This window comes from Chrysochloris asiatica, unplaced genomic scaffold (genome assembly GCF_000296735.1).
Source record: "Chrysochloris asiatica unplaced genomic scaffold, ChrAsi1.0 scaffold00048, whole genome shotgun sequence".
Taxonomy (NCBI): Eukaryota; Metazoa; Chordata; class Mammalia; order Afrosoricida; family Chrysochloridae; genus Chrysochloris; species Chrysochloris asiatica.
Genome location: NW_006408566.1, coordinates 7,458,990 through 7,484,876, shown reverse-complemented (window position 1 = coordinate 7,484,876; position 25,887 = coordinate 7,458,990). Strand labels below are relative to the sequence as shown.

The 25,887-nt window shown below is 39.9% G+C and overlaps 1 protein-coding gene across 2 annotated transcripts in view; it reads left to right on the top strand.

Annotated features, from left to right (window-relative positions):
- The window catches only part of PDE4B (phosphodiesterase 4B, cAMP-specific), an 814,686-nt gene that overhangs the window by 750,660 nt on the left and 38,139 nt on the right, over window positions 1-25,887 (top strand). For both annotated transcript variants that reach the window (XM_006862448.1, XM_006862449.1), the window contains one exon: window positions 19,127-19,239. In XM_006862448.1, coding sequence (XP_006862510.1) covers window positions 19,127-19,239 — 113 coding nt within the window. The remainder of the gene's footprint in view (window positions 1-19,126; window positions 19,240-25,887) is intronic.

Genomic DNA, 25,887 nt, shown 5'->3' with positions numbered 1-25,887 from the left:
CTTCATAAGTAAATATTTCAAGTCCTCTTCACTTTCAGCGATCAAGGTTGTATCATCTGCATATCGCAGGTTGTTAATGAGTCTTCCTCCAATCCTGTATCAGATTATGCTTTTTTTTTCCTCTTCTTTCTTCTTCTGGTTGAGCTCTGATCATCCAGTCATTGAAGCCAGGTAAGTGGGTATTATCTGCAAGTGTGGGTGTTCTTGTGCATATTCCCTCTCTTCTTATCAGCTGGATGCTTCACTCTCCACTTACTTCTCTGTGGCTTTCACTAACTCTGGGCCCAAGAGTCCCCAGGTCTTGTCACACTGCTGGCCAACCAGGTCTCCAGCATGGTTCACAGAAGTCTATTGAATATTGTAGGGCTTAGCTTGCAGCTTCATTGCTGTTTTTCCCTTACTTCCCCTTATCGGTGACGAGTGTGGTCACCAATCAGAGCATGTATTCCCACTGAGTTTTAGTCTGAGGGAACCCGAACACTTGCCTTAATGTTTCCTGGGCAAGCAACTTGCTTGTTCTTGTAGTAACAGTCGGTCTGCCTATATTGTTTTGTATTTTTCCTGTAGATCTTTCTTTCAAGAAGTATCTTCTGTTCTTCTAGCCACTCCACTGCCTTACTTTCTTGAAAGATTTCAATTTTCATTCCATTAATTCCTAGAGCCTTTTGTTTGCCAATTCCTTCAATGCACCTTGGACTTCTTCCTTCAGTATCATTGGCTCTTGATCATATGCTAGCTCTTGAAACAGTTGAACATTTCCTTTTGGTAGAGTGACTCTGTGTATTCTTTCCATTTTCTTTTGATGCTTTCTGCATCATTCAAAATTTCCCAGAGAATCCTTCAATAACAAAAGTCAAGGCTTGAATTTTTTCTTTAGTTCCCCCAGCTGGAGAAACGCTGAGTGTGTTTCTTCCTTTTTGGTTTTCTGAATCCAGATTTTTGCACATTTTGTTGAAATCTTTGATTTTGTCTTCTCGAGCTGACCTTTGAAATTTTCTGTTCAGCCCTTGTACCTCCTCATTTTTTTCCTTTTATTTAACATCTCTGTGCTGAACAGAAAGTTTCAGTGTCTCTTCTGACATCCATTTTGATCTTTTCCTTCTTTCTTGTCTTAATGACTTTTTGCTTTCTTCCTGTATGACGTTCTTGATGTCATCCCACAACTTTTCTGGTCTTTGGTCCTTAGTGTTTAACATATCAAATCTCTTCTTCAGATGATCTCTAAATTCAGGTGGGATATATTCAAGGTCATAGTTTTTGCTCTCGTGGACTAATTTTCATTTTCTTCAGTTTCATTTTGAATTTGCATATGAGCAATTGATGGTCTGTTCCACAATCTGCTCCTGGCCTTGTTTTGACTGATGATATAGAGCTTTCTATCGTCTCTTTCCATATATGTAGTCAATTTGATTTCTGTGTGTTCCATCTGGTGAGGTCCATGTGTGTAGTCATCTCTTATGCTGTCTAAAGAAGGCATTTGAAAGGAACAAATCACTGATGTTGCAGAATTCTATCATGCGATCCCCAACATAATTTCTATCCCCGTGGCCATATTTTCCAACTACTGATCCTTCCTCTTTGCTCCCAACCTTTGCATTCCAATCACCAGTAAATGATTAATACATCTTGATTGCATGTTTGGTCAATTTCAGATTGAAGAAGTTAGGAGAATTCTTCTATTTCATCCTCACTGGCTTTAGTGGTTGGTGCGTAAATTTGAATAATAGTGGTATTAACTGGTCTTCCCTGTAGGCACGTGGATGTTATCCTATCACAGACAGTGTTGTACCTCATGACTGATCTGAATATGTTCTTTTTGACAATGAATGCAACACCATTCCTCTTAAATTTGTCATTCACATCATAGTAAACCATGTGGTTGTCAAATTCAAAATGGCCAATACCAGTCAATTTCAGCTTACTAATGCCTAAGATATTAATGTTTATGTGTTCCATTTCATTTTTGATAATTTCCAATTTTCCTAGATTCATACTTCATATATTCCATGTTCTGATTATTAATGGATGTTTACAGATGTTTCTTTTCATTTTGAGTTGTGCCCCATCAGTAAATGAAGGTCTCGTGGGCTTTACTCCCGTGGGTTTTACTCCATTCGTGTCATCATGGTCAACTCTACTTTGAAGAGGCAACTCTTCCCCAGTCACATTTTTTAGTGCCTTCCAACCTGAAGACTCATCTTCTGGCACTATATCTGACAGTTTCTTTACTATTCATAAGGTTTTCAGTGACTAAATATTCGGAAGTAGTTCATCATTCCTTCTTCCTAGTCTGTCTTCCTCTGGAAGCTCATCTGAAACCTGTCCACCATGGGTGACCCTGCTGATATTTAAAATACCCATGGCATAGCTTCCAGAATCACAGCAACTCACAAGCCACCACAGTACGACAAACTGACAGATGAGTGGGGGCACATGCATATGAGGTGACTGAAAATACCATGGCTTGGGTCAGACACACCTTAGTCCTCAAAGTGATGTATTTACTTTTTTAAATGTTTGCAGCAGATTTGTCCAATATAAGATATCTTTTGATTTCTTAACTGCTGCTTGTATGTATGCTGATTATGGATTCAAATAAAATTAAATCCTTGCTAACTTCAATCTTTCTCTGTTTATCATTATGTTGTTTATTGGTTTAATTTTGAGAATTGTTTTCCTTTATGCTGAGATGTAATGCACACTGAAGGATGTAGTATTTGATCTTCTTTAGTAAGTGCTTCAAGTCTTCACTTTCAACAAACAGGGTTGTATCATTTGCATATCACAGGTTGTTGGTGAGTCTTCCTCTAATCCTGTATTGTGTTCTTCTTTATATAATTTTGCTTCTGTGGATTTTTTTTTTTTTTTTGCTAAGCATACATATTGAATATGTATGATGAAACGATATAACCCTAATGTATATCTTTTCTGATTTTATAGCACACAGAGGTCTCTCCTTATTGTGTTCAAAAGACTGCCTCTTGGTCTATGTATGGGTTCCATATGAGCACAGCTAAGTGTTCTGAAATTCTTACTAGTTGTAATATAATCCATCCATTTTTAAGATCCAGATAGTCAAATGCATTTACATAGTCAATAAAACACAGGTATATATCTTTCTGGTATTCTCTGCTTTCAGCTAAAATCAATCTGACATCAACATGGATATTTCTTATCCTGTGTTCACTTCTGAATCTGGCTTGGATTTCTGGCAGTTTCTGTGGATGTACTGCTGCAACAATTTTTTAATTATCTTCAGCAAAATTGCATTTGTGTGTGGTAGTATTGATATTGTTTGGCAATTTCTACATTCTCTTGGATCACCTTTCTTTGGAATTGGTACAAATATGGATATCTTCCACATAGAAGACACTCAAAATATCCACTGATTAAGTATTTATTATGTCATACTCAACAAACAATGGCCAACATTTATATTTATCTGGCACTTATCAGGAGTCCCTGAGGAGTGCAAAAAGTTAAACACACAAAAGGCTAGCAGGTCAAACCCACTCAGAAGTGTCTGTGAAAAAGGCTTAGCCAGTAGCCTCTGGAAGATGACTGCGAAACCTTGAAAACCCTTTGCAGTGCAATTCTACTCAGCAACTATAAGTTGGAATGAACACAATCATAACTGGTTTGGGCTTTTTGTTTTAGTACTTACAATGTGCCATGCATGTACTTCCTTAAGCAGTGCACTCATTTATTTATCAGTGAAATTCTATAAACCCTTAAGTAGATACTATCATTATTCTCATTACAAGAATGAAGAAATGGAGGTACAGAAAACTTTAGACACTTTTTTGCAGTTGCATAGCAGTAAGCGGTAGAACTGGAATAGGCACCCAGGCAGTCTAGTTTTAGAGATAAACTCTCAGCTATTCCTCTGTTCTTCATAAATGTTTCTGGTATTTATTGAAGTTTTCGAAAAAATAATTAGAAAGCAATTTGTCACCATCTCTGATAGTTTTCTTATGTCATTGATCTTTAAAACCAACACTAGTGGATAATTACGTTTCTTGAAAAGCTTTTCACGTTGGTGGTTGTTGTTGTTAAGTGCCATCGAGTATGTTCCAACCCATAACGACCCGGTATAGGGTTTCCAAGGAGCAGCTGGTGAGCTTGAACTGCCGACCTTGCAGTTCAAATGACTTTGCAGTCTGATGCATTAGCCCACAGCGCCACACCAAGACGCCATCTTATTAATTGTTTTTGTTGTTATGTGGAGTCGGTTCCGATTCATAGCCACCCTGTGCAAGGTTTCCGAGGCTGTAAATCTTTATGGGAGCAGAAAGCCTCATCTTTCTCCCACAGAACAGCTAGTAGTTTCAAACTGCTGACCCTAAGGTTGCAGGCCGATTTGCAATCACTATGCTACCAGAGTTCCTCTTGTTTAACTCCTTTTGTATCTCAAAAGAGATTGACTCAATATACACCCTAGTCCTGTAGGTTGTCTCATTAACATAACTACATTTAATCCTATATCATTAACAGCTTTATTGTTGTGATAGATAAGTGCCTTTGAGTCAGGTTGGGCTTATAGCCACCCTATATAGGGTTTGAGCTGACCTTGTGGTTCACAGTCTAGTGCTGATCCTATAGCACTACACCAGAAGTCCCAAGGTGTTATGTGTATTACGTGCCGTTTAATCGATTCCGACCCATAGCGACCCTGTATAGGGTTTCCAAGGAGCAACTGGTGAACTTGAACAATTGACCTTGCAATTCAAATGACTTTGCAGTCTGGCTCATTAGCCCCCAGCACCACACCAGGACTCCTAAGGTAGGATTTACAATTTACAGAATAATTACATCAGATCATAAAATGGAGAGTAATTACATAATATGAAAATCATGGTCTAGCCAAGTTGACACAAATTTTGGGGGGGACACAATTTAATCCATAACTCCGGATTCATGGTTTAGCAAAAAACTATTGTGGATTTTAGAATCAGAGAATTTAAAATTCAACTTTTTCTTTCTTTGTCTCTTTTCCTTGTCATATGATTTTGAGAAGAGCTTTAATTATGTTCAATTCTAAATTGTCTGATTTGTATAAGATAAAATACATCTAATAATTTCTACCTCAAAGGTCATATTTTTTTCAAGAAAAAAACTGAGATAAGCAAGAGGAAGTGCTTGGTAAACCATTGTATCTGAAGCTTTTTCAGTTAGAGGATTGTGTTGAGGAGATAGGCATCAAAATGACCTACTTTGTTATTTTCTTCTTCTGTGAATCCACCTCAGAGTGAAATGCCTGTCATGTGCAATTGCAAAGTTCCATATTTATAAAGACACATGAATAAAGAAAAGTCCACAAAGACTTGATAAATTTTGCCTGTGGAAGATTTAAGTTATAGAGTGTATAGTGACTTATTATAAGAATGTTTCACTCATGCTTAAAGCAGCGTGTCTCATTGAAATGTTGCACTCTAATACAGGCATGTTTTACTTATCAAATCTTGATCAAAAGACAATATATTAAACTGTATGTCCCCAAAATACGTGTCAGCTTGGCTGGACCATGATTCTCAATGGTTTGGCAGCTAGCTGATGATCCCCTGATGTGATCTAATGTGATACATCAGTAAGAGGATTAAAGGTGGAATTTCTGTTAAGTGTCATCAAGTCTGTTCTGACTCAAAGCAACCCTGTATAGGGTTTCCAAGGAGCAGCTGGTGAGCTTGAACCACCAACCTTGCAGTTCAAACAACTTTTCAGTCTGATGCATTAGCCCACAGAGCCACACCAGGACTCCATACACCATCCTTAACCCCACCACAACTTTGATTTCTAAGTATGTGGCATGCAGCACCTTGTATCTTACAAGAGATGAAAGAAGAGAGACCTGAACAAAGAGATGCCTATTACTACTAAAAAATAAAAGCCAAGAGTGGAGTGTGGTATTTGGACCTGGGGTCACTGCATGGTGAAACTCCCAGAAGCTGGGGGTAGTTTGATGCCAGAACACATGGAGATTTCCAAGCAATGCTGGGCCTTCAGGTGCTGGAAGAAGATAAAGACCTTTCCCCAGAGCCAACACTCTGATGAATTTGGACTTCTAGACTCCAACAAAATTGAACACTGCGTTGGTGGGTAACAGGACAGGAAAGTTGAGCTGAGGAATTGTTGCATCATGACAATATGCCTGTTCCTTCTTCAGGGTAGCGAGCTTTGTCCTAGAAGAATTTCATTGGAAAACCTTACTCCTTCCATCCTTCAGTTGTGATCTTGCCCATACATTCTCTTAGTTGTCTTCCCCATACATTCTCTTAGTTGTCTTCCCCAAACTCAAAGAACATTGAAAAGGAACACAGTTGGAATCCCTAGAAGAACTGCTGTTTTGATGTGTGTATATCAAACAGCACAGAATTCTTTGGGGGAAGGGTTAAAGAGATGGAAACACTGCCTTCAGGAGTGTTTAGAATGAGACAGAAGATATGTTAAGAAACAATTGCCTCACTTTTTGATGTTTTTGGTTAATAAAGATTCCGATAATTTTGTAGCACTAATTTATGACTTACCCTCTGCAAAAAAAAAATCCCTCCCACACCCCTTTCTACTCAATTGTATTGAAAAAGTCTTGAAATGGCCAAAAAGAACTCAGACACCATACTTGCAGTTGTGGGGTTTATTTGGGAAATTAGCAGGCTACAATGCAGGATCAAAAAGTTCTCAGGGTCCAGTTCTTTCTGGTGGGACAGTCTTTCCTCAGCTGTGCCTCTCTCTGCCTGAGCAAAAAAACCCTTTTAACGCTGCTGATAAATGCCCACAGAGCACCGCACTCAGCCATAAGTCTCAGCCTGAAGGCTCTCAACTCTAGCTCCGTAGCCCAGGAAACTCAGACCCCTCTAATTAAATGCCTGGAGACACCCTGCTCTGCAAACAAGCCTCATGCCCAAGGTCACTGAGCTTTACTTGCTCTGTGGACTGGGAACCCCCTGCTCTTGGTTCTGTTGTGGCTGCTCCTCTGCCACTCCTCTGGTTTCACAGCTGTCTGTCCCTGGGTTGAGAAGTATCAATGTGCAGGTCTCTCAAGTATCCAAAGGACATACTCCACTCCTGGTTCTTTCTTTTTCTTTTTCTTTTTTTTTAATCTTTTTATTGTAAATTGAGTGAAGATTTACAGACAAGATCATCAGTTTTACATTCAACAAATTATGCACTTTGTTTTCATCTTCATGATTGCCATCCCTGCCATGCAACAACAATTATTCTGCTTCCTCTCTGTGGTTCCTATTTCCATTCCACCCACCTTCATATCCCTGCTCAACTTTGTCCTTAGGTAAATGCTACCCTTTTGATTTTGAATGATTGACCATTCCATGGTAAGCATAGCTTAGTAGTGTTGTTGTCTCCCTATATCCCTATCTACCGCTTGGCTGAAAATTGGGCCACAAGGGGTAGTGACTTTACAGGCCTGAATGGCGGTCAAGGACCAACAAAAGTCTCAGGTTCCTCCAATCTCTTTCTGTCCAGTAGCAGGGTTCTTGTTTTGTTTTGTTTTATAAGTAACTTTGAATTTCATTCCACATTTCCTCCCACTCTACCTGGGACCTTCTAATGTGATCCCTTTTAAAGCAGTAGGTAGTGAAAGCTGGGCACCATCTAGTTCTTGATGTTTGGTGGTAGTGAAATCCCCTCTTCTACTTCTGAGATGGCTTAATTTACAACTGTGGTGGAGTTTCAAGTTGTTGCAATGAAAGTGAACTTTGTTAACATCCACAGCTGAATCCTATCAGTATCTTCTCCCATCTTCTTTCACCCAGATCTATCAGAAAAAGGGTTGTTTGGTGGGAGTTACAAAGACTAAGACTACAAGAGACCTATTAAATTATTCACTACACCGCACCCTTACATTGCATTTGGCAAATCTATTTCAAAGTCTTAAAAAGTAAAGATGTCACGTTGACGATTAACATTCACCCGACTCAAGCATGGCCTTTGTATTCACATCATATCCATGTGAAAACTGTCCAATGAAACAAAAGACTGAAGAAATAATTGATACATCAGAATTGTGGTATTGGCAAATATTGACTATACCCTGGACTTTCAGAAGAAAGAACAAAACAGTCTTAGAAGAAATTCATAATGCTCCTTAGAATTATGATGGCAAGACTTTATCTTGCATACTTTGGACATACTTTTGATCAGGACAGATCAGTCTCTAGAAAAGGACATCAGATTTGGTAATGCAGAGGGTAATGAAAGCTAAGGAAACCCTCAATGTGATGACTTAGCACAATAGACTCAACAGTGGGGTCATGAAGAAAGTGTAGGCAACATTTCCTTTTGTTATAGTAAGGGTGTCATGAGGCTGAGCCACCTCAAAGGTAACTAACAAAAACAACAACAGAGCCTAACAAGGAACCCAGAGATAAAGACATATACAGGAAACAGCCTTGGTGTTTACAGTAGTTAGGCGCTTGATTGCTAACTTAAAGGTCAGCAGTTCTAACACACCAGTTTCTCCACAAGAGAAAAATGTGGGTGTCTGCTTCTGTGACGATTTACAGCTTTGGAAACACTATGGGGCAGTTCTACTCTGTCCTATAGAGTCTCGATGAATCAGAATTGATGCAACAACAATGAGTTAAAAGAGGTGACTAAAGCTAGAGCCATGGTCCTTGGTGTTGCAAATGGTTAAATGTTAGAGTAGTAACTGAGATGTTGGCAGTTCAAACCCTTCCTATCTGTTTCTACACATGGGATGGATCATCATGAGTTGGAAGGGGCTTCATGGCAACTGGTTACTGGGTGTCTTAGTTATCTAGTGCTGCTATTTCAGAAATGCTGTAAGAATATGGCTTTAACAAACAGAAATTTATTTTCTAGGGGAAGGCTTTCTCTCTCTGTTGACTCTGCAGAAATGTTTTTGTCTCCTTTCAACATCTGTGGGCTTGGCATCCCTTGGAAATCTCCATGTGTCTTGGCATCAGTCTTCCCCTGGGTCTAGGAAGTTCCCAGAGCAGGGACTCTCTGGGATATACTCCCCTCCTGACTTGTTTTTTCTGTGGTAGTAGGTGTTTTTTCTGTCTCTGCTTATTTCTCTCTCATTTTATCTTTTGTAAAATAAAAGATGAGGTAGGCCACAGGCCTGGGACACTCCCCTTACACGGAATCAGAGCTAAGACCTGCTTAAGGATGTTGCATCCTCCGCTAATTCTTTTGCAACCCATTAGCTTATCAGATCACATTATGGGGGATAGCTACATCATTAAATAACTGTCAAGTTACATCATTACTTAACTGCCTCTAATCCTTTACCATTACCATTATAGAGGTTAGGATTTATAACACATAGGATAATTACATCAGATCTCAAAATGGAGCATAATTGTATTTATAATACTGAGAATCATGCCCTCATCAAGTTGACACAAATTTGGGGGAGCATAAATCAATCCATTATACTGGTTAAAACTTGAGTCACAGTTGAATGTAAAAAATCCAATTAATGCCCGTGTCTCAGTTTCAAGGTTTTTTTGTCTTCTTTCCTGAAGTCTTTTCATTCTTCCTCCCATGAGGCCCATGTTTTAGATTTTGTCTATACATGCAAAAAACTATATTTAAACTGTTCATTTATTTCACAGAGGCAGTTACTGGTTATAATGGTATTCACAAATTAAGAGCTTACTAAATCTTCAGATATTTTTCGTTCAGAGTCCTGGATTTGCTTTATTTTGAAGTGAAAAGTGTAGACTGCTTGGATCCCTGTTTTGTGTCCTTGTTTTACAGAGTTCTTCCATGTTGGCTTTCCCCACATTAATGTACACTACGCCCTTGCATAAGATTGTTGTGACCAAAGGTACCCATCCAGGTGCAGTTGTTATGTGCTGTGGAGTTGGTTCCGATTCATAATGACCCTGTACAGGGTTTCCGAGGCTGTAAATCTTTACAGGAGCAGAAAGCCTCATCCCACAGAACAGCTGGTAGTTTTGAACTGCTGACCTCGAGGTTAGCAGCCTGTTTCGTAACCACTATTCTACCAGAGCTTCTTATCCAGGTGGAGAGGAAAGCTGAAATTCTGCCCATGCCTTTTATCCAAGGACTGTGTTTACCCCAAATGGGTTCACTTGGTCTAATTTTTGCAAAAGTACTACACAAGTTGGGATGGAGGAACCTAGCTTCGTGAGGTGCCTTGTTGATTGCTGAAATCCCAGCACCTAGGAATGGGTTTTGCACATTTTTGACACTCAGTGTACTTTTGTTGAATGAATAAATGAACAGGCAGCTTTTTTTTTTTTTTTCTTTCTCTCTCTCTATGTCTTTGGCCACTGACTTGGAGTGTCAGTCATGATCTGGTAAAAGCTGATTATTACACTAGGTCTACAGTCGGACTCCTGGTGTGGCTCTGTAGGAGCAGCATTGGACTGCAAACCACAAAGTTGGCATTTCAAACCCACCAACTGCTCCTTGGAAATCCTATGCAGGGTCGTTATGAGTAGGAACCAACTGGACAGCACTTAACAACAACAGCAATAACATAGTTTAGAAGTGAAAGTCAACAAACCCTAAGACAAGAACCAAGGAAGCAGTTTTCTGTTCTGAGGTCATTTTAGAATTTCATGGCCTTCTTGTTTGTATTAACTTCGTTAGGTCAGAACAAGACTCTAGCCAACTCAGCTATCAAATATTTGGCAAGCTACCCTCAGGAAAGTGACCTGGGACCTAGGAGAAGGTAGTAGGGAAGGACCAGAAAGTTCCTGCCAAGTGCTAGGCACTGCACCAAAGTTGGCATCCATTGATTCACTTAATGGTCACAGCTAATTCATGGCATTTCCTTGTTTTACAGATAGAACGGAGGCTCGCGCAGCCTGTTTACCATGTCTAAGATCACACTGCTAGTAAATGACAGAGTCGGAATTGAAAAACATCTGAGTCATATGTCAACATATTATATGGAATTTTGAGTTTGTAGGACTCCTGGTATGGCATTATAGAATCAGCACTGGATGCGAATGACGAGGTCAGCAGTTCAAACCCACCCGCTGCTCCACAGAAACCCTATACAGGGTCTGTACGAGTTGGGGCTGACTCAATGGCTCTTAACAACAACAGGAATTCCTGGGTGGCTCAAAGGTTAAATGTTTAGCTGCTAAAAAGGTGGAGAATTCAAACCCACCCAGAAATGTCTCTGAAGGAAGGCCTATTGATATGTTTCCAATGTATTAGCTAGTGAAAATCCTACAGAGCCCTGGACTGCAAAGCACAAGGTCGGCAGTTCAAACCCACCAACTGCTCCTTGGAAACCCTATGCAGGGTTGCTATGAGTTGCTATGAAGCAAAATGCCTTCACACCATCCTATTCTACTCTGGCATACATGGAGCTATCATGAATCAGAGTCAATGGCAACTGGTTTGAATTGGTCTAGGACCACATTGATGTATGTCATATTAAACTAACTTCATTTTTTGTGTGTGTTTTTTTCCCAGCTTTTCAGCTATGTGAGACTCAAATCTGTTGCTATCTCCTGCTATGTTGTTGTTCTTAAGAGTCAGTTCTGACTCATAGCTACCCTGTATAGGGTTTCCAGTTAGCTACTGCTGGGTTTGAGCCACTATCCTTGCAGATAGCAGTCCAGTGCTTATCCTATAATGCCACTCCTCCTGCTATCACCTCAATATAAGGAAAGGAAATGTGTTTTTATAAACTGTTCTGTTTTTTTAAATAGAACTTTCTCTAAACGAGCCTTAAATATATTGTGATGTTTGTACTTGCCAACTGTGTTATTTTAGGCAAGGTGCCTACCTCTCTGAGCCTTGGTTTCCTCATCAGTACTCAGAGTGATGATACTTAGGGCTTCAAAGTTAAATGGTATCCAATAGAAAGGCCCTGTATCCTAATATTCCCAGATATCAATGGAACAGTGGCTCGAACTTTACTGCACTGAGCCCAGGACCAGCTCTTAGGGCACCTAAGGTCTGTTACCAGCTGGGCCACTGACTTCATAGCTGCTAAAATCTGTTCCCATGTTTCCAAACTATGAGCAGCTGGCTATTTGTGGCCAGGCAGAGGTCTCTAATTACCCTTTCCTGTTACCCTTCTCTGGATAGCTCCTTCTTCCCAACACTTCTCTGCTAACACACATACATTTCTGATGTCTGGGCCTGGAAAATCTGGGGAAATTGAACTATGATGTACTAAGAGTTGGATGTACTAAAAAATTACTAAAACAGAATAGTGGAAATCATTGACATAAAAAGGTTACTTGAAATGTGTCTTAGGGCTTCAAACTTTTGAGAATTTGCATTTTCACCCTAAATTAACAGAATCAGAATATATATTTTAATAAGAGTCTTATTTTATACACAAGAATAACCTAGTGATCTGTAGAAATCACCCCCAAGATCTTATTAAAGTTTAGATTCTGATTCTATGTATCTGGGATAGAAATGCACATTCTCATAAGGGGTTGCGGATTGTTTTGAAGCTGAGATTTGTACAGTTGTCATTGTTGTTAAGTGTCTTCAAGTCAGTTCTGAGTCCTAGTGACTCTGTATAGGTAAGGTTTTCAAGGAGCAACTGTTGGGTTTGAACCACCAACCTTGTGGTTCGCAGTCCAGTGCTTATTCTACAACACCACACCAGGACTCCTTGTATGGTATGATCTCTTTATTATATACATATATATATACATGTATATATATATATATGCAGAAACATACATAAAGGGTTAACAGTGGCACTCTCTGCTTGGTATTTAATATGACATCTATAATAATAAACAAGATTATTTACAAAATTACCTAACATTGAATAATTTACAGTGTTTGGTGTTTGTTTTTTTAATTGGGTACTACCATTTTACCCTTCACATGTGAGAGCCCTGTGCCTTGAGATAAAGAAACAGTCTCAGAGTATTTAGCTAACTTGCCTGAGGTCATCCACTGAAGCAAAATGCAGGACTAGACCACCAAGTCTTCTGACTAAATATTACACAGCTTCCATTTGCTGACGTCTGTGTTAAATGGATCAGAAAAGGGAAGAAGGGACTCCAAAAATGACAACACTGAGGAAAGCAGTTGCACAACTTTAAATAGAAAAGAACATAACTTTAAATGTTGCATTTTCAGAAACAGATGCATTTTCAGAACTGTGATGAATTCCCTATTTCTTAGCCCAAAATGGGGGGCTTTAGATGAATCTGGGAGCTACTATTTGCTCTAATCATTTAACCTCTGACTTCTTATCTTGTGTCTTAAGATAATTTTATGATAATGATATCTCTTTAAGGCCTATCATACAGAGATGTAGCAAGGCCTAATGAATAGTGTGCTTAGAGCTACTTTGAAAAAAGAACTATTTGAATGTCATGTATTATTACCAGATTGTTGTTGTTAAGTGCCATTGAGTTGGTTCCAACCCAAAGTGACCCTGTATAGGATTTCTGAGGAGCAGCTGGTGAGCTTGAACTGCCGAAACTGACACTTTAGTCCAGCGCATTAACCCATGGCGCCATACCAGAACTCCATTACCAGAGTAATAAAGTCAAATTAATCATCCATTCTCTTTTCTTATTTCTGAATATCTAATACAATACCTACCAGACCTGCGAAAGGAAGAAAATCTTTTTTGCTTACTAATGGAGTGAAAGACAGAAAAAAGGGAGAAAAAGAAGAGAGACTAGTTCTCCTTACTTCCCCTTTTGAAAAATGTTGACAACGAACTACAATGCACAGCATACCCATACATGGTCACATGACCTGCTCTTACCCCTTTTGTGAATTGCTTCTGTGGTCATAGGCATTATTCCTTCTCAGTGCTCTTCTGTAACAGAGGAAACAGAACTGGTTGCACAGGTGTACAAGCTGTGTAATTGCGTAGGATCCAATGCTCAGAAGGGCCCTACACTTGGGCTTTATTGCTCTCTTGTCTCTGTCTTGAAGTTCTGAACAATTTTATCTCTGAACTTGTGAAGACTGTTATAACAATGGGGTATATATACACTAGTGTCTTAAAGCCTTGGATCATGTGATATCTCAACTCCCTGCTTCCCTAGATGAGTTCTTGGCCATCGTCTCCCCAGTTCCTGGCACTCTAGGAATCACATAGACTTTTCCTTCCTGTTCCCAACCTCAGACCACTGTGGCTCTCTGTCCCCCAGCAGGAAGTTGAGTGCAGGTGTAGGGAGGGTCCAGGTTGGTGCACAGGCCTCACAGAATCTGGATCAAGCATGGATGTAGCAGTCCTCAGACTTGCAATGTCACAACATGGCTAATGGAGCCACTCACCCAGTTCTGATCCAGGTACCTAGCGCATCCCAGCACACAGTTTGCAGTACATTTAGTGGTTACTTGTCTGCTGTGATTTGAAACAATGAGTAAATTAGAAAGGAAAATGTCTCTCACAGTTTCCTCAGGACCCAACCCTGTCTGGGCCACAGCATATCAGTCTAACGTGAATCTGACTGCTGGTGAACTACACATGTACCCCAAGTCATGAATGGAGGTTTCCAGGTTACTCTGAGGATCTGTTTGGCCCCACAAGTATCCCCAGACCTGAAGGAACGAGATAGTAAATGACAAACAAACAAAAAAAGATACCTTGTCATCCATTAATTGTGACAAACATACCATAGCAATGTAAGATGTTAACGATAAGGGAGTCTCGGTGTAGGGTGTTCAGGAACAATCTCGATTATCTTTGTAAATTTTACATGAATCTAAAACTGTCCTAAAATAAAAAACTTATCAACACCCCAAAATACCATGGCAGGTTGACAGACAGACTACAGAAGAAAGGCAAAAGCTTCATATTTAGTGCTGTTGTTATTGTTGTTAACTGCCTTAAAGTCGTTTCCAACTCATAGCAATCCTGTATAGGGTTTCCAAGGAGTGGCTGGTGAGTTTGAACTGCCAACCTTGTGTTTCACACTGAACTTGCAGTCCAATGCTTTATCCCACAGCACCACATTGTTGTTGTTAAGTGCCATCAAGTTGGTTCTGACCCATGTTGTTATGAGTTGTTGCCATCCAGTGGGTATTGATTCATAGTTACTCTGTGCACAACAGAACAAAACACTGCCAGATCCTGGGCCAACCTCACAATTGTTGCTACGTTTGAGCCCACTGATGCTGCCACTGTGCCAATCCATCTTGTGGGGGTCCTTCTCTTTTACTCCTACCCTCTACTTTACTAAACATGATATCTTTCTTCAGTTACCCATAGCAACCCTGTATAGGGTTTCCATAGACTGACTAGTGAAGTGAGCTGGAACCACCGTCTCACTTTGCCGTCCAGCACATTAACTCAGAGCGCCACACCAGGACAGCACACATTAGCAGCACCTTTTTTTCTGTTTTTGTTGTTGTTGTCTTAACAAGGAGTCTAGCGCTTTCATTTTAAACAGGGCTCTGCAAATTATGTAGCTGATCCAAACTGTAAAATCCCTTCTTGAAATGCAGTTCTGTTATCTCCTTCCCTAATCCTTACCACATTCTTCCCTACCCCAAATGCCAGGAATCTGAGTCACTTTAGTTACCACTAGTTATTCTCCTATGTATTGATCTCATTGGACTGTTAACTGCAAGGTCAGCAGTTCAAGCCCACCAGCTGCTTCTCGGGAGAAAGATGAGGTTTTCTACTTCTGTAAAGATGTGGAAACCCTATACAGGGTCACTATGAGTCAGAACCAACTGGAAGGCACATCACCACCATGTATTGATCACCTACTAAAACCTGGCCACCATATCAGGACTGTATATGCTTTGCTTCCTTGAATCCCTTTTTGGCCTTATAGATAAGCACTAGACTGCTCTCCATGAGGTTGGTGGTTCAAACCCACCAGCTGCTCCTCAGAAACTCTATACAGGGTCACCAGCATTTAAAAACAACAATATGGTTGTTGTTAAGTGCTGTTGAGTCAGTTCTCACTCATATCGACCCTGTACAGGGTTTCCAAGGAGCCTCTGGTGGGTTTGAATTGCCGATCTTGTGATTAGCAGTCTAATGTTTATCTTACAGTGTTATATCAGGATTACAACAACTATATGAGGTGAATTTTCTTATCCTTATTTTACAGATATAGGAAATTGAAGTCTGGATAGTGGTAAGACAAGTCAGAATACCCAAGTCTCGCTCAAAGGCAGGGATCTTTAAACAGAACTACGGATAATACCATTCAACTTCTAAGGGCCCAAGTATTTGTAAGCTGCTTGAGTAGGCTCTTCAGTTTTGATTCCTCCAACTATTTACCAAGTCTCTTCTATGTACCAAAAATCTTTGCCTGATACAAATGGTTAATACACTCTAGCGCTGGACTGCAAGGTCAGTTTGAACCACAAGGTCAGTGGTTCAAACCCACCAACTGCTCCTTGGAAACCCTATACAGGGTTGCTATGGGTCGGAAATGACTTTTTGGCACTTAACAACAGCAACAACTACTACACACCAAACGGTTGGAAGCTCGCCTTCCCACTGAGGTGTGTCAGAAGAAAGTCCACCTGGTGTTGTATTTCTCAAAACCACCCACTGCAAACCTGATGGAGTATAGTTCTCTGAAACAACAAGAGCTCACCATGAGTTAGAATCCACTCCACGACACCTGTGTTACTGGTACTATGCACCAAGCACTGGATCTAGAACTAGAGCTACCATGTTGCAGTGTGGAAGCCAGTTCTGAACTCCACTGGTTATTTTATTTGTCTATACTCATGGCCCCCATAAATGGTTAAGTGTTTACTGCCCCCCCCCCCATGCTCCCATCTTCACCTAGTGACTGTGATTCGAAGACTGTGCCATATATATCTCCTTGTTCATGTACTATGGGATACAAAGGAAGTCTTGAGTGCTGCATAAGAATTTGGGAAGTGACAAATCCTCTTAAGTTCAAAATGTAATAATTTTTGCTTGAAAAAAAAAAAATGTTGTGGTTGACTAGACTAAGAAAGGTCAATAGAGTGAGATCCTGTCACATCCATTGGTGAGACATTGGTGCCTCACTGTTGTGCCAACTATCCAGGACTTTTGTGTGCTTATTCTGTGTAATATAGGTAATAAATGAGCCGTGGTGGAGGCACTGAATTGATCTATCTTTGAAGAGTCCTTCTTTTTTTAGTGCTTCGGCTGTTATAATTACTGTATTTCCTTTGTCCAGCTTGAGTGGAAATTGAATTCCCTTTTCTCCTTTTTACGAAGGAGAAATATGATATATCATTTTGCAGTCGTTTTGCATATCAGCCAATTCAAAAGGCACTGAGTGAGTTGTTAGTCCCCACTGGTGGATGCCTGATCTTATTGAAAGAAAACCACAGTTTGTGATGTGGAAGATATTATCCTAGTAAACCTTAGTATTTAGACTTGTTCTTTTATTAGAGGTAGGGAATGAGGATGGGAAGGCTTTGATTCTTCAGAAATGACTTCCTTGGAAGAAAGGTTCTTTCAGAAGCAAATGAGGTGCCTGGGAAGCAGTAAATGATAGTAAGGGAGGAACTTCTTCATGTTGAGGCAGCATCGCAAAACTGAGCAGGAAGAAAGGAAAGAAGGTAGGTGTAGGTCTGGTTTGAAATGAGTTTTGGTAATAACTCTTTAATTCTTGTCTGCACATTTTTTGAGGAGTGTGAAAAAAAATAGAGGAAGTCACCTCTAGTGTTTTTGTGGCTTTTTAAGTATGACGTACAGGATATTGGGTTTTAACCCCTGTTTATCTTGAAGTGTTGGCAGATTTTAGAGAAAAACAAAGCACCTATTCTTTGAAATGTGCATCTGTAGCCAAATGATTCCCGTCTCTTGGAATCATTCTTCTGTTTATTCCACTTTTCTGCTTCAAGAATCTGATTACCACACACGTAAAATTATTCATATGATAATGGAAAGCTATGTGGTCTGTCTAGTGTATAAAAAAAATGCATTCTAACTCAGATAAGAAAACATGCAGCCTTTTCTTTGCACTAGAATCCCATACTAGATTTGAAATTATATAAGTGCCGGTTGTATACTTGTGTTCTAGAAAGTCTGATAGAATTAATGGGTGATTTCCTCTTTGAAAACAAGCTTATAGAAGGGACAGACTGATTGCTTTTTCTAGCTGTCTGTAGTATCATTAATTCCTTTTGTATTTATAAAAATTAATTCATTTATTAATTTTGGGTTCTTTAATCAATAACCTGAGGTGGTGACATGTTGTGTGGACATTTAAAAAGAGTTTCAGTTATCTAGCTAAAATATAATCTTGAAGGCAAAATATACATACATATGTTGGTTTTTTTGTGTTTTTGGTTTTTTTGGTATAGACCACTGAGAAATCTATCCAGAAAGTCTAGATTCCTAAAGTGGCAAATCAGAGCCCCCGGCTTTAAACAGAATTGAAATCTGCAACTTCACATCTGGCTCCACCTGAAAGTCCGGTTCAGAATTTCTCAGTGATCCTGGCACTCAGAGAAGGGAAGTTTGAGCTTTGTTTAGTATAAGGAGAGTGCAGGACTCCCAGGCCAATAAATGTGTTCACGTTAAACTCCAGACAGTTTCTCTTAAGGTCTTATCGGAGAGACTTCGTTTTGAGCCTAATGAAAGAAGGGAATCAGAGACGGCGAGAAGTTGCTTACTTTTGTTGGTCAGTGTTTGCCAAGTTAAAAGTTATTCCAACATGAACAATGTAATTGTCAAACATTCTTTATTCCCGAATTATACCCTATGTTTCTTTACAAGAAATGAAAAATGAAAAGGAAAAAACAAACAAAAAACTCTTTGCTCACTTCTCAGGGAGACAGCAAACACTCAGAAATGACATCACGTACCCCCAAAGAACCTCAGGATGACTAAGGCAGAGAGAGCCTGAGAAAACTCCTCGCTGCTTCTTTTAGTTTTAGGGCACATTTATGCAGATGAGCTTATAAGAGATGGTTCCCCGCCTTCTTCCTCAGAGGAAGTTTCTTGGTAGATCACTGACACCTCACGCAGGCAGGAGGGGTGAAAACTTGGCACCAGCCCGCTCAGGCAGAGCACCACGGTGATTTGTTCTGGTGGAGAGAGCTGGAAGGAAGGAGTCGGCGGCGGCGCAAATAATGAAGGAGCTCAGTGGCACCTTCAGTAGCGCCGGGATCCGCGGAGGCAGCAGTGACTCGGTTATGGACAGCCTGCACCCGCTACAGCCTAACTACATGTCTGTGTGTTTGTTTGCAGAAGAATCTTATCAAAAATTAGCAATGGAAACGCTGGAGGAATTAGACTGGTGTCTAGACCAGCTAGAAACCATACAGACCTACCGCTCTGTCAGTGAGATGGCTTCTAACAAGGTAAGAGAGGACCGTTTTATTTATTAAAGTGGGACAGTTTAGGGAGCTCCCAGCTCCCCGCGCCTCCTCCTGCAGTGAGCTACAAGAAGGGCTGTGACTTATTAAGGAATTGATTTGCTGATTTATCTCAGAATAATCTGTTGCAAAGTGCCACACTGTGCTTACCTGTATCTTACTGCTACATCAGAACTTTAAATGTTCATTTACAGAAACCAATCTTCTTTTCAAACGGTGTCATGTAGTTTGGAGTATGTTTAAGGTGAAAGTGTCTATAAAGTTTGCAAGTCATTGCAAAAAAGAAAAATGCCTTTTAAAAAAATGACCAGGAAGCTAAATTATGAATGAATTGATAGTATAAAATTTATAATATGTTCTATAGCAATCTGGTGTAGCACAGATAATTTTAACCAGAAAATATAATTTGACTTCTGTCTATCCATGGGACAGAATGGCTCTGAAGATTTGACACATTCCTTCGAGAAGGATGTTCTGGGATTTTCTATCATATCTTTTATGATCTAGCATAAAAACTAACAATAATATCTTGTCCCAAACAGAAAATTATTCTTTTAAAGATTGGTAATTTTCAAAGTGGAATATTTGAAACTGAGTTCTGCCCATACTACAACTAAATGACTTTATTTACAATCCCCAGACAAAACTTACAGTTGAAGAACTTTAATTATCTATCATTATATCATTTGTTTAATTAACACCCAGACTTAGAGTGCTAATTTATGTAGTGAGAGTCCTTGTTTGTTTGTATTTTTTCCTTGGCGAATTTTAAACTTTATGTGTATGTGAATTGTATGCTGCTATAGGATAAGCACTGGACTGCTAACCACAAGGTCAGTGGTTCAAGCCCATCAGCAGCTACTTGGAAACCCTATATAGGGCCACTATGAGTTGGAAGTAATTAGACAGCACTTAACTACCACACACACACACACACACACACACACACACAGGAGCTTCAAAAAGTTCACAGGAAAATTTCAGTATCTTTCTATTCCATTTTTCCATAAACTTCTTGAAGCCTCTTTGTGTGTGTGTATAGATATATATTTGTTGTTGTTATGTGCCGTGGAGTGTATTCCGACTCATAGCGACCCTATACAGGGTTTCCGAGGCTGTAAATCTTTACGGGAGCAGAACGCCTCATCTTTCTCCCGCGGAACAGCTGGTAGTTTCGAACTGCTGGCCCTGAGGTTAGCAGCCCGATTCGTAACCACAACGCTACCAGATATATATATATATATATAGCTTTAGGCAGTGTTTCATTCTGTTGTGCATAGGGTCTCTATGAGTCTGTACTGACTCCATTGCACCTAACAACAACAACAACTACTACCCTAACCTTGGAAATGCTTGTTTTCAGAGTCCCTATCAGTCTAGTCTTCAGTGTTGTCTTATGTTTCTGGGCCTGGGAAGCAATTTTGCTCCACACTTGCCAATATGACCTTTCAAGCCAAAGAAAGGTTCACTAGTGAATGTGTCCCCCTCCCTCTTTCATAGGGTTAAACCTTCCATCATCAAGGCGTTTTGGCTCCTGCTCAAAGAACCTGAGCAGAGGAAACAATGATTCCTTAGGAGTCTGGAAGAGAGGAGGGCTCCCCTCACTTGGGAATTCATTGTTTTTTGTTTATTACTTAAAAGGGCATAAATAAATCCTGTTCTGAAATTTTAGTTCAGAGTTAGAGTTGAAATAAAAGAATGAAAAATTTGAGATTTAACTACTTTTTTTCCCCTGAAGCTCTAAAGTCAGGGATTTTCCAGGCTGTTATAAAACTCAACCAGCTGCTTTCCACATGTTCTTTAGTTGAGCTATGCAACTTCTCCAAAACGCATTGAACTCTATGTAGAGGGACCTTTTACACATGCTTCAGCCCACTTTGGAATATTAGCAGGTACTCTGTTCTCTGCATTTTGTGAACACCGATGCTCAGGCAAGATGTATGTAGATCCAATATTTGGAGGTAATTTTTCATCAGGTTTCTCAATGGGGACAAGGTGAACTCTTGTCTGAAGTCATTGGAGTAAAGTAGACAATTCACTCCTAGAAGTGAAAAGGAAAACTCACTGAGAAACTGCATTTTGCTATGATTTTTCAGTTTGAGTAGCAATCTAACCAAGTTTGTGATTGGAGTACTAAAATTAGTTTTTATTTGTCTTACAATTTTATTAAAAATAATTTCATATTCAGTCTGAGGTCAGAGAAGATGTAGGTGATGATGGTGAGAATTCCAAGCACTTCAGGTTTCCGTTTCTTCTTTATGGTATGGTATGCAGGAAGCAATGAAAGTTGAATAGAGTTAACCCTAAAGAAAGGGCTAAACCTTAATGCGGACTCACTTCTCTCTGGTACAAGGCATGTTACTTCACCTAGTTTCTAGATGTACGTACAGTGGAAAGGTTGTTGTTGTTAAGTGCCATTGAGTCGGTTCTGACCCATAGCGCCCCTGTGTTGGGTTTCCAAGGAGTGGCTGATGAGCTTGAACTGCTGACCTTGCAGTTCAAATGACTTTGCAATCTGATGCATTAGCCCACAGCACCACACCAGGAAAGGTAGTAGGGCAAAAAAGTAAGGAATAACTTCAGTTTTTCAAAAGAACCCTTTCACTTTGCTACATTTCTCTTTATTTTTTTAAAGTCTTGGTCATTCCAATAATTATTTCAGGTAAAGCTTGTATAACTTGATTTTTGTGGCACCAAAAAAGAAACTGATCTATACTAGCTTTTAGGGAAACTGAATTATCTGTGATACAAATAAAATTCCATGTTCAAATTTAAGTATTGTTGAAATGATGTGAGCTTTCTAACTAAATTTGCTGTTTAAAAACATTATTATGATTGTCATCATCACCACTACAGAATAATCTTATTTGATTATGTCTTATTGAGAGAAATATCTAAGTCACAGGCCAGGGAGTGAGTGTAAAGATGTTTTATAATGTTAGTGCAGTACTTAACTTTGGGATCAGAAAGTTATGGTTCAAGTCCTGATTCTCCCATTTATTAACACTTTTGTTGTTGTTAAGTGCTATCATGTCTTTTGTGACTGACAGCCACCCTGTGTAGGGTTGCCAAGGAGCAGCTGGTGGATTTGAACTGCTGACCTATGGTTCACAGTTCAGTGCTGATCCTACTGCACCACACCAGGAATCCTGTTTTAGCTATTTGGCCTTGGCCGATTTACTTAACCTCTCTGGGACCCAACTTTCTCACCAGGAAAACAGGGATAAAAGTGAAAAATGGAACCTACTTCAAAGGTTGTTGTAAAGCTTAAAGGAGGTAATGAATGAAGCGAAAGCCCGCAATATGGTACCTTCTATATAATAAATTCAATGATAACTTATTGAAACATGTCCACAACAGTTTTGCGAGGAATATGTGCTCCTGGTTTTATGTCTGCTAAGTACCTACTGAATTTTGTGCAAAAGTCAGTGATAGGAGACTTTTCGTTATGCTTGGAGGTATTTGGGAAACACAGATGTGCTAATCTACAGGCATATAGCAGAGAGTTAACTGCATCTAGAAAAAGAGCTAGCAGTTTTTCATGGTTACTTCATCTGGGTAGGGTTGTGTTTTTTGTTTTGCTTGTTATTAACTCTTTTGTATTTTCAAGAGAACAGAGTGGCTCAAATATTGTAACTAACTTTCCCCACTGTACTTCAGAGCCCAGGGTGATAGCTAGGAGATGGTTCTGTGGTCCAAGTTTCCCAAATCCCTTAATGTTGGCCACAGGCCAGTTGGAACTCTAGAATGAATATAAGAGAAGGATTCAGTCAGGTGGTTAATATCATAGATTACTTTCCCCTAAGAATTATAGCAAGATGAAATGAATTTGGCAGGAATATTAGGAGGTGATGGCATTGTTTTTCAAAATGAAAAGCATGTCCAGTGAGCCTTCTGTCTGTAGCCCTAGTGGAGTTAGACCTGCTAGAGCTGTTTTGCTTAAAATTTAATGTCAAATTGTGTTCTTGGACATCTTCATTAACTTTTGAATTTTAACTTTTATCAACTCCTGAATCTGGAGGATATTATACTTCAGTGAAATGCATCAGAACCTAAGTTCCTCAGTGGCAAAACAGTCAGATGTTTTGAAAACAGGATGCTTTGGCTCTGTATTATAAAAAGAGGAACGGAAAGAGAAACAGTATAGAAAGGAAGAAAGCAAATTGCCTCAGCAGGATCCCCAGCCCAGCAACGGCATAAACAGTGACCTATCTTCCTGACCTTCGCTGTGGCTCAGTTCCTGACCTCCTGTCACCAAAGCCAACCAACGTCATTGGAGGAGGATAGGAGGAATGGCCCAGCTGCTGTGAGGGTGACTAGAATTTCCTGTCTCCTTCCTGACAGACGAAGTCAGAAAAGTACAGAGTTGCAACCACAGCGGTGAGGGAGAACTAACACAGTACAGTCTAAGTGAGGTATACTTGTGACTGGGGGGCAAAAGACTGTTTCCTCCCCCATTTTACTAAGAAACAATGTCTCTTGTCTAGAAATCCTAAGTGACAATTGTCCAAGGGGTCATTTATAGCCAACATGTTAGATAGATGCTTCTCAGAAGATAAACATGATGTGGTATTTGATGTGGAGCTATGTGGAAACCAGTGGTATCACTCCGGGTGATGTTTTTGTTGTAATAACTAACTACAGGGGTATTTTTATAAAAAATAATAATTTTTTGCTGAAAAACTACACAAGGATTTTATAGACAGTCACCCCCTCTTCTCACCTGGTGCAGTCTAAACCCCACCTCACACACAGTTTCCTAGTCACTGGTTTAAACAACTAATCACTATACTAATTACCTCCCAAAGGCCCTGCAATGTCCTTTATATAATCTAATCTACTGTACTTGCTCTGGGGTCCTGGTGTGACTTTGTAGGATAAATCTTTGGTTCAAATCCATCAGCCACTTCTTGGAAACTCTATATGGGGTAACTGTTGAGTTGGAACTGACTTCAGGGCACTTAACAATAATAATCTTTATCCTAGGTTTGTGTATTATCCGTAGAACTTGATATTATACTCTGTAAAGAACAATCTTGAAAAACAACACTACTTTTTAGAATGAAATATTAAGATTTGTTTTTGATGCTACTTTGCCATCCAGTGGAATCAGACTTGTGGCGACCTCACATATAACAAATTAGAACTACTCCATAGTGTTTGCTAAGAAACCTACAAGATAGAAATGATGGTTGTTTTTTCTCTTAAAGTGGCATGAAGTCAACTGCAAACAGCATCATAGAACAGTGAATCTTCCTGGCTATGTAGGTTTACTTTTCCAGTTCTTCAAGTGTAGCCACACTGGAACACTGAATGTAAAGCCAGCTTACTGCTTGTGTTCTTGAGGGTGTAGGGGGTATGGGGGACTAAAGCCAGGCAGCACTACCAACCTGGAGCCATTTGGGACCCTGGATACAGGACACTGGAATATGATCATGACAGGCTGTAAGTTCTAAATTTGGACAAATCATTTTCAATATAATCAGTGATCAATAACTATGGGAAATTTGGGATTTCAACAGAAATGAAAGGGACTTGATCTTATTGCCCAATAGGTTCTTCTTCTAATTCTGCCAGGAGATGGTAGACAAGTGACTAATTGTTAAAAAGGATTAATGGCACTTTTGCACTAATTTAAGTCATCTGATTTCAGTAGTACCAACCTTAGAGCAAGTGGTATTCTTTTCCCTGATAGTGTGCTTTAAGAAAACAGCCTATCTTTCTTAAACACTCAGCTGCTAACTGAAAGGTCAGCAATTTGAACCCACCAGCTGTGGTGCAGGAGAAAGATGTGTCAGTGTTCTCTATTAATGATTACAACTTGCAACCCTGAAGGGGCAGTCCTCCTCTGCCCACTAGGGTGGCTGTAAATCAGAGGAACTCTATGGCAATGGGTTGGGTTGGGTTGGGCACTTGAAGAGGATCCTTGCTTGCTCTTCTTCCAGCTGGACTTTACTCAGGAAGTGAGGCCTTCCACATTCTTTACTCAAATGGCTTTGAACTCATTTCTGGGACCTCTAAGGCCTTGTCTCTTCTTTGGATGCGCTATAGGAGTGTATACACTTAGACTCCAAAAGAAGTCAAGAGGCAGCAATTTGGAGTTGGGAGAGAGTTGTAAAAGAGGATGCTCACGGGCCTACAGATAAGGTCCCTGGCAGTATTGTTGTTGGGTGCTGCTAAGTCAGTTTTGATTCATAGAGGCCCTATATGACACAGAACTGTCTCATAGGGTTTTCTTGGCTATAATCTTTACAAAATCTGATAGCCAGGTCTTTCTACTGCAGAACCTGTGGGTGGGTTTAAATCACCAACCTTCAGGTTACAACTGAGCACTTGACCACTGCACCATAAGGCTCCTTCTGAGAGCGTAGGTCATGAGTAAAGAAGAGGACAGAGCATGATTTATGAGCAAGGTATCCCTGCACTGCCATACTACAGGAATTCTGGAATTCTAGATTCAGTCTGTCATTCTGGCTATTCTGAAGATACAGGCAGCTCCCGGGTTAAGAACAAGATCCATTCTTAAGTCAAACCTGTAGCTAAGCCGGGACAGGTACCTATGGTTGGTTCTTATTGAGTTTTGCTGTACTGCGAGAAAAGTCTTAAGGCCTTTTCAATGATATCAAGCTACCC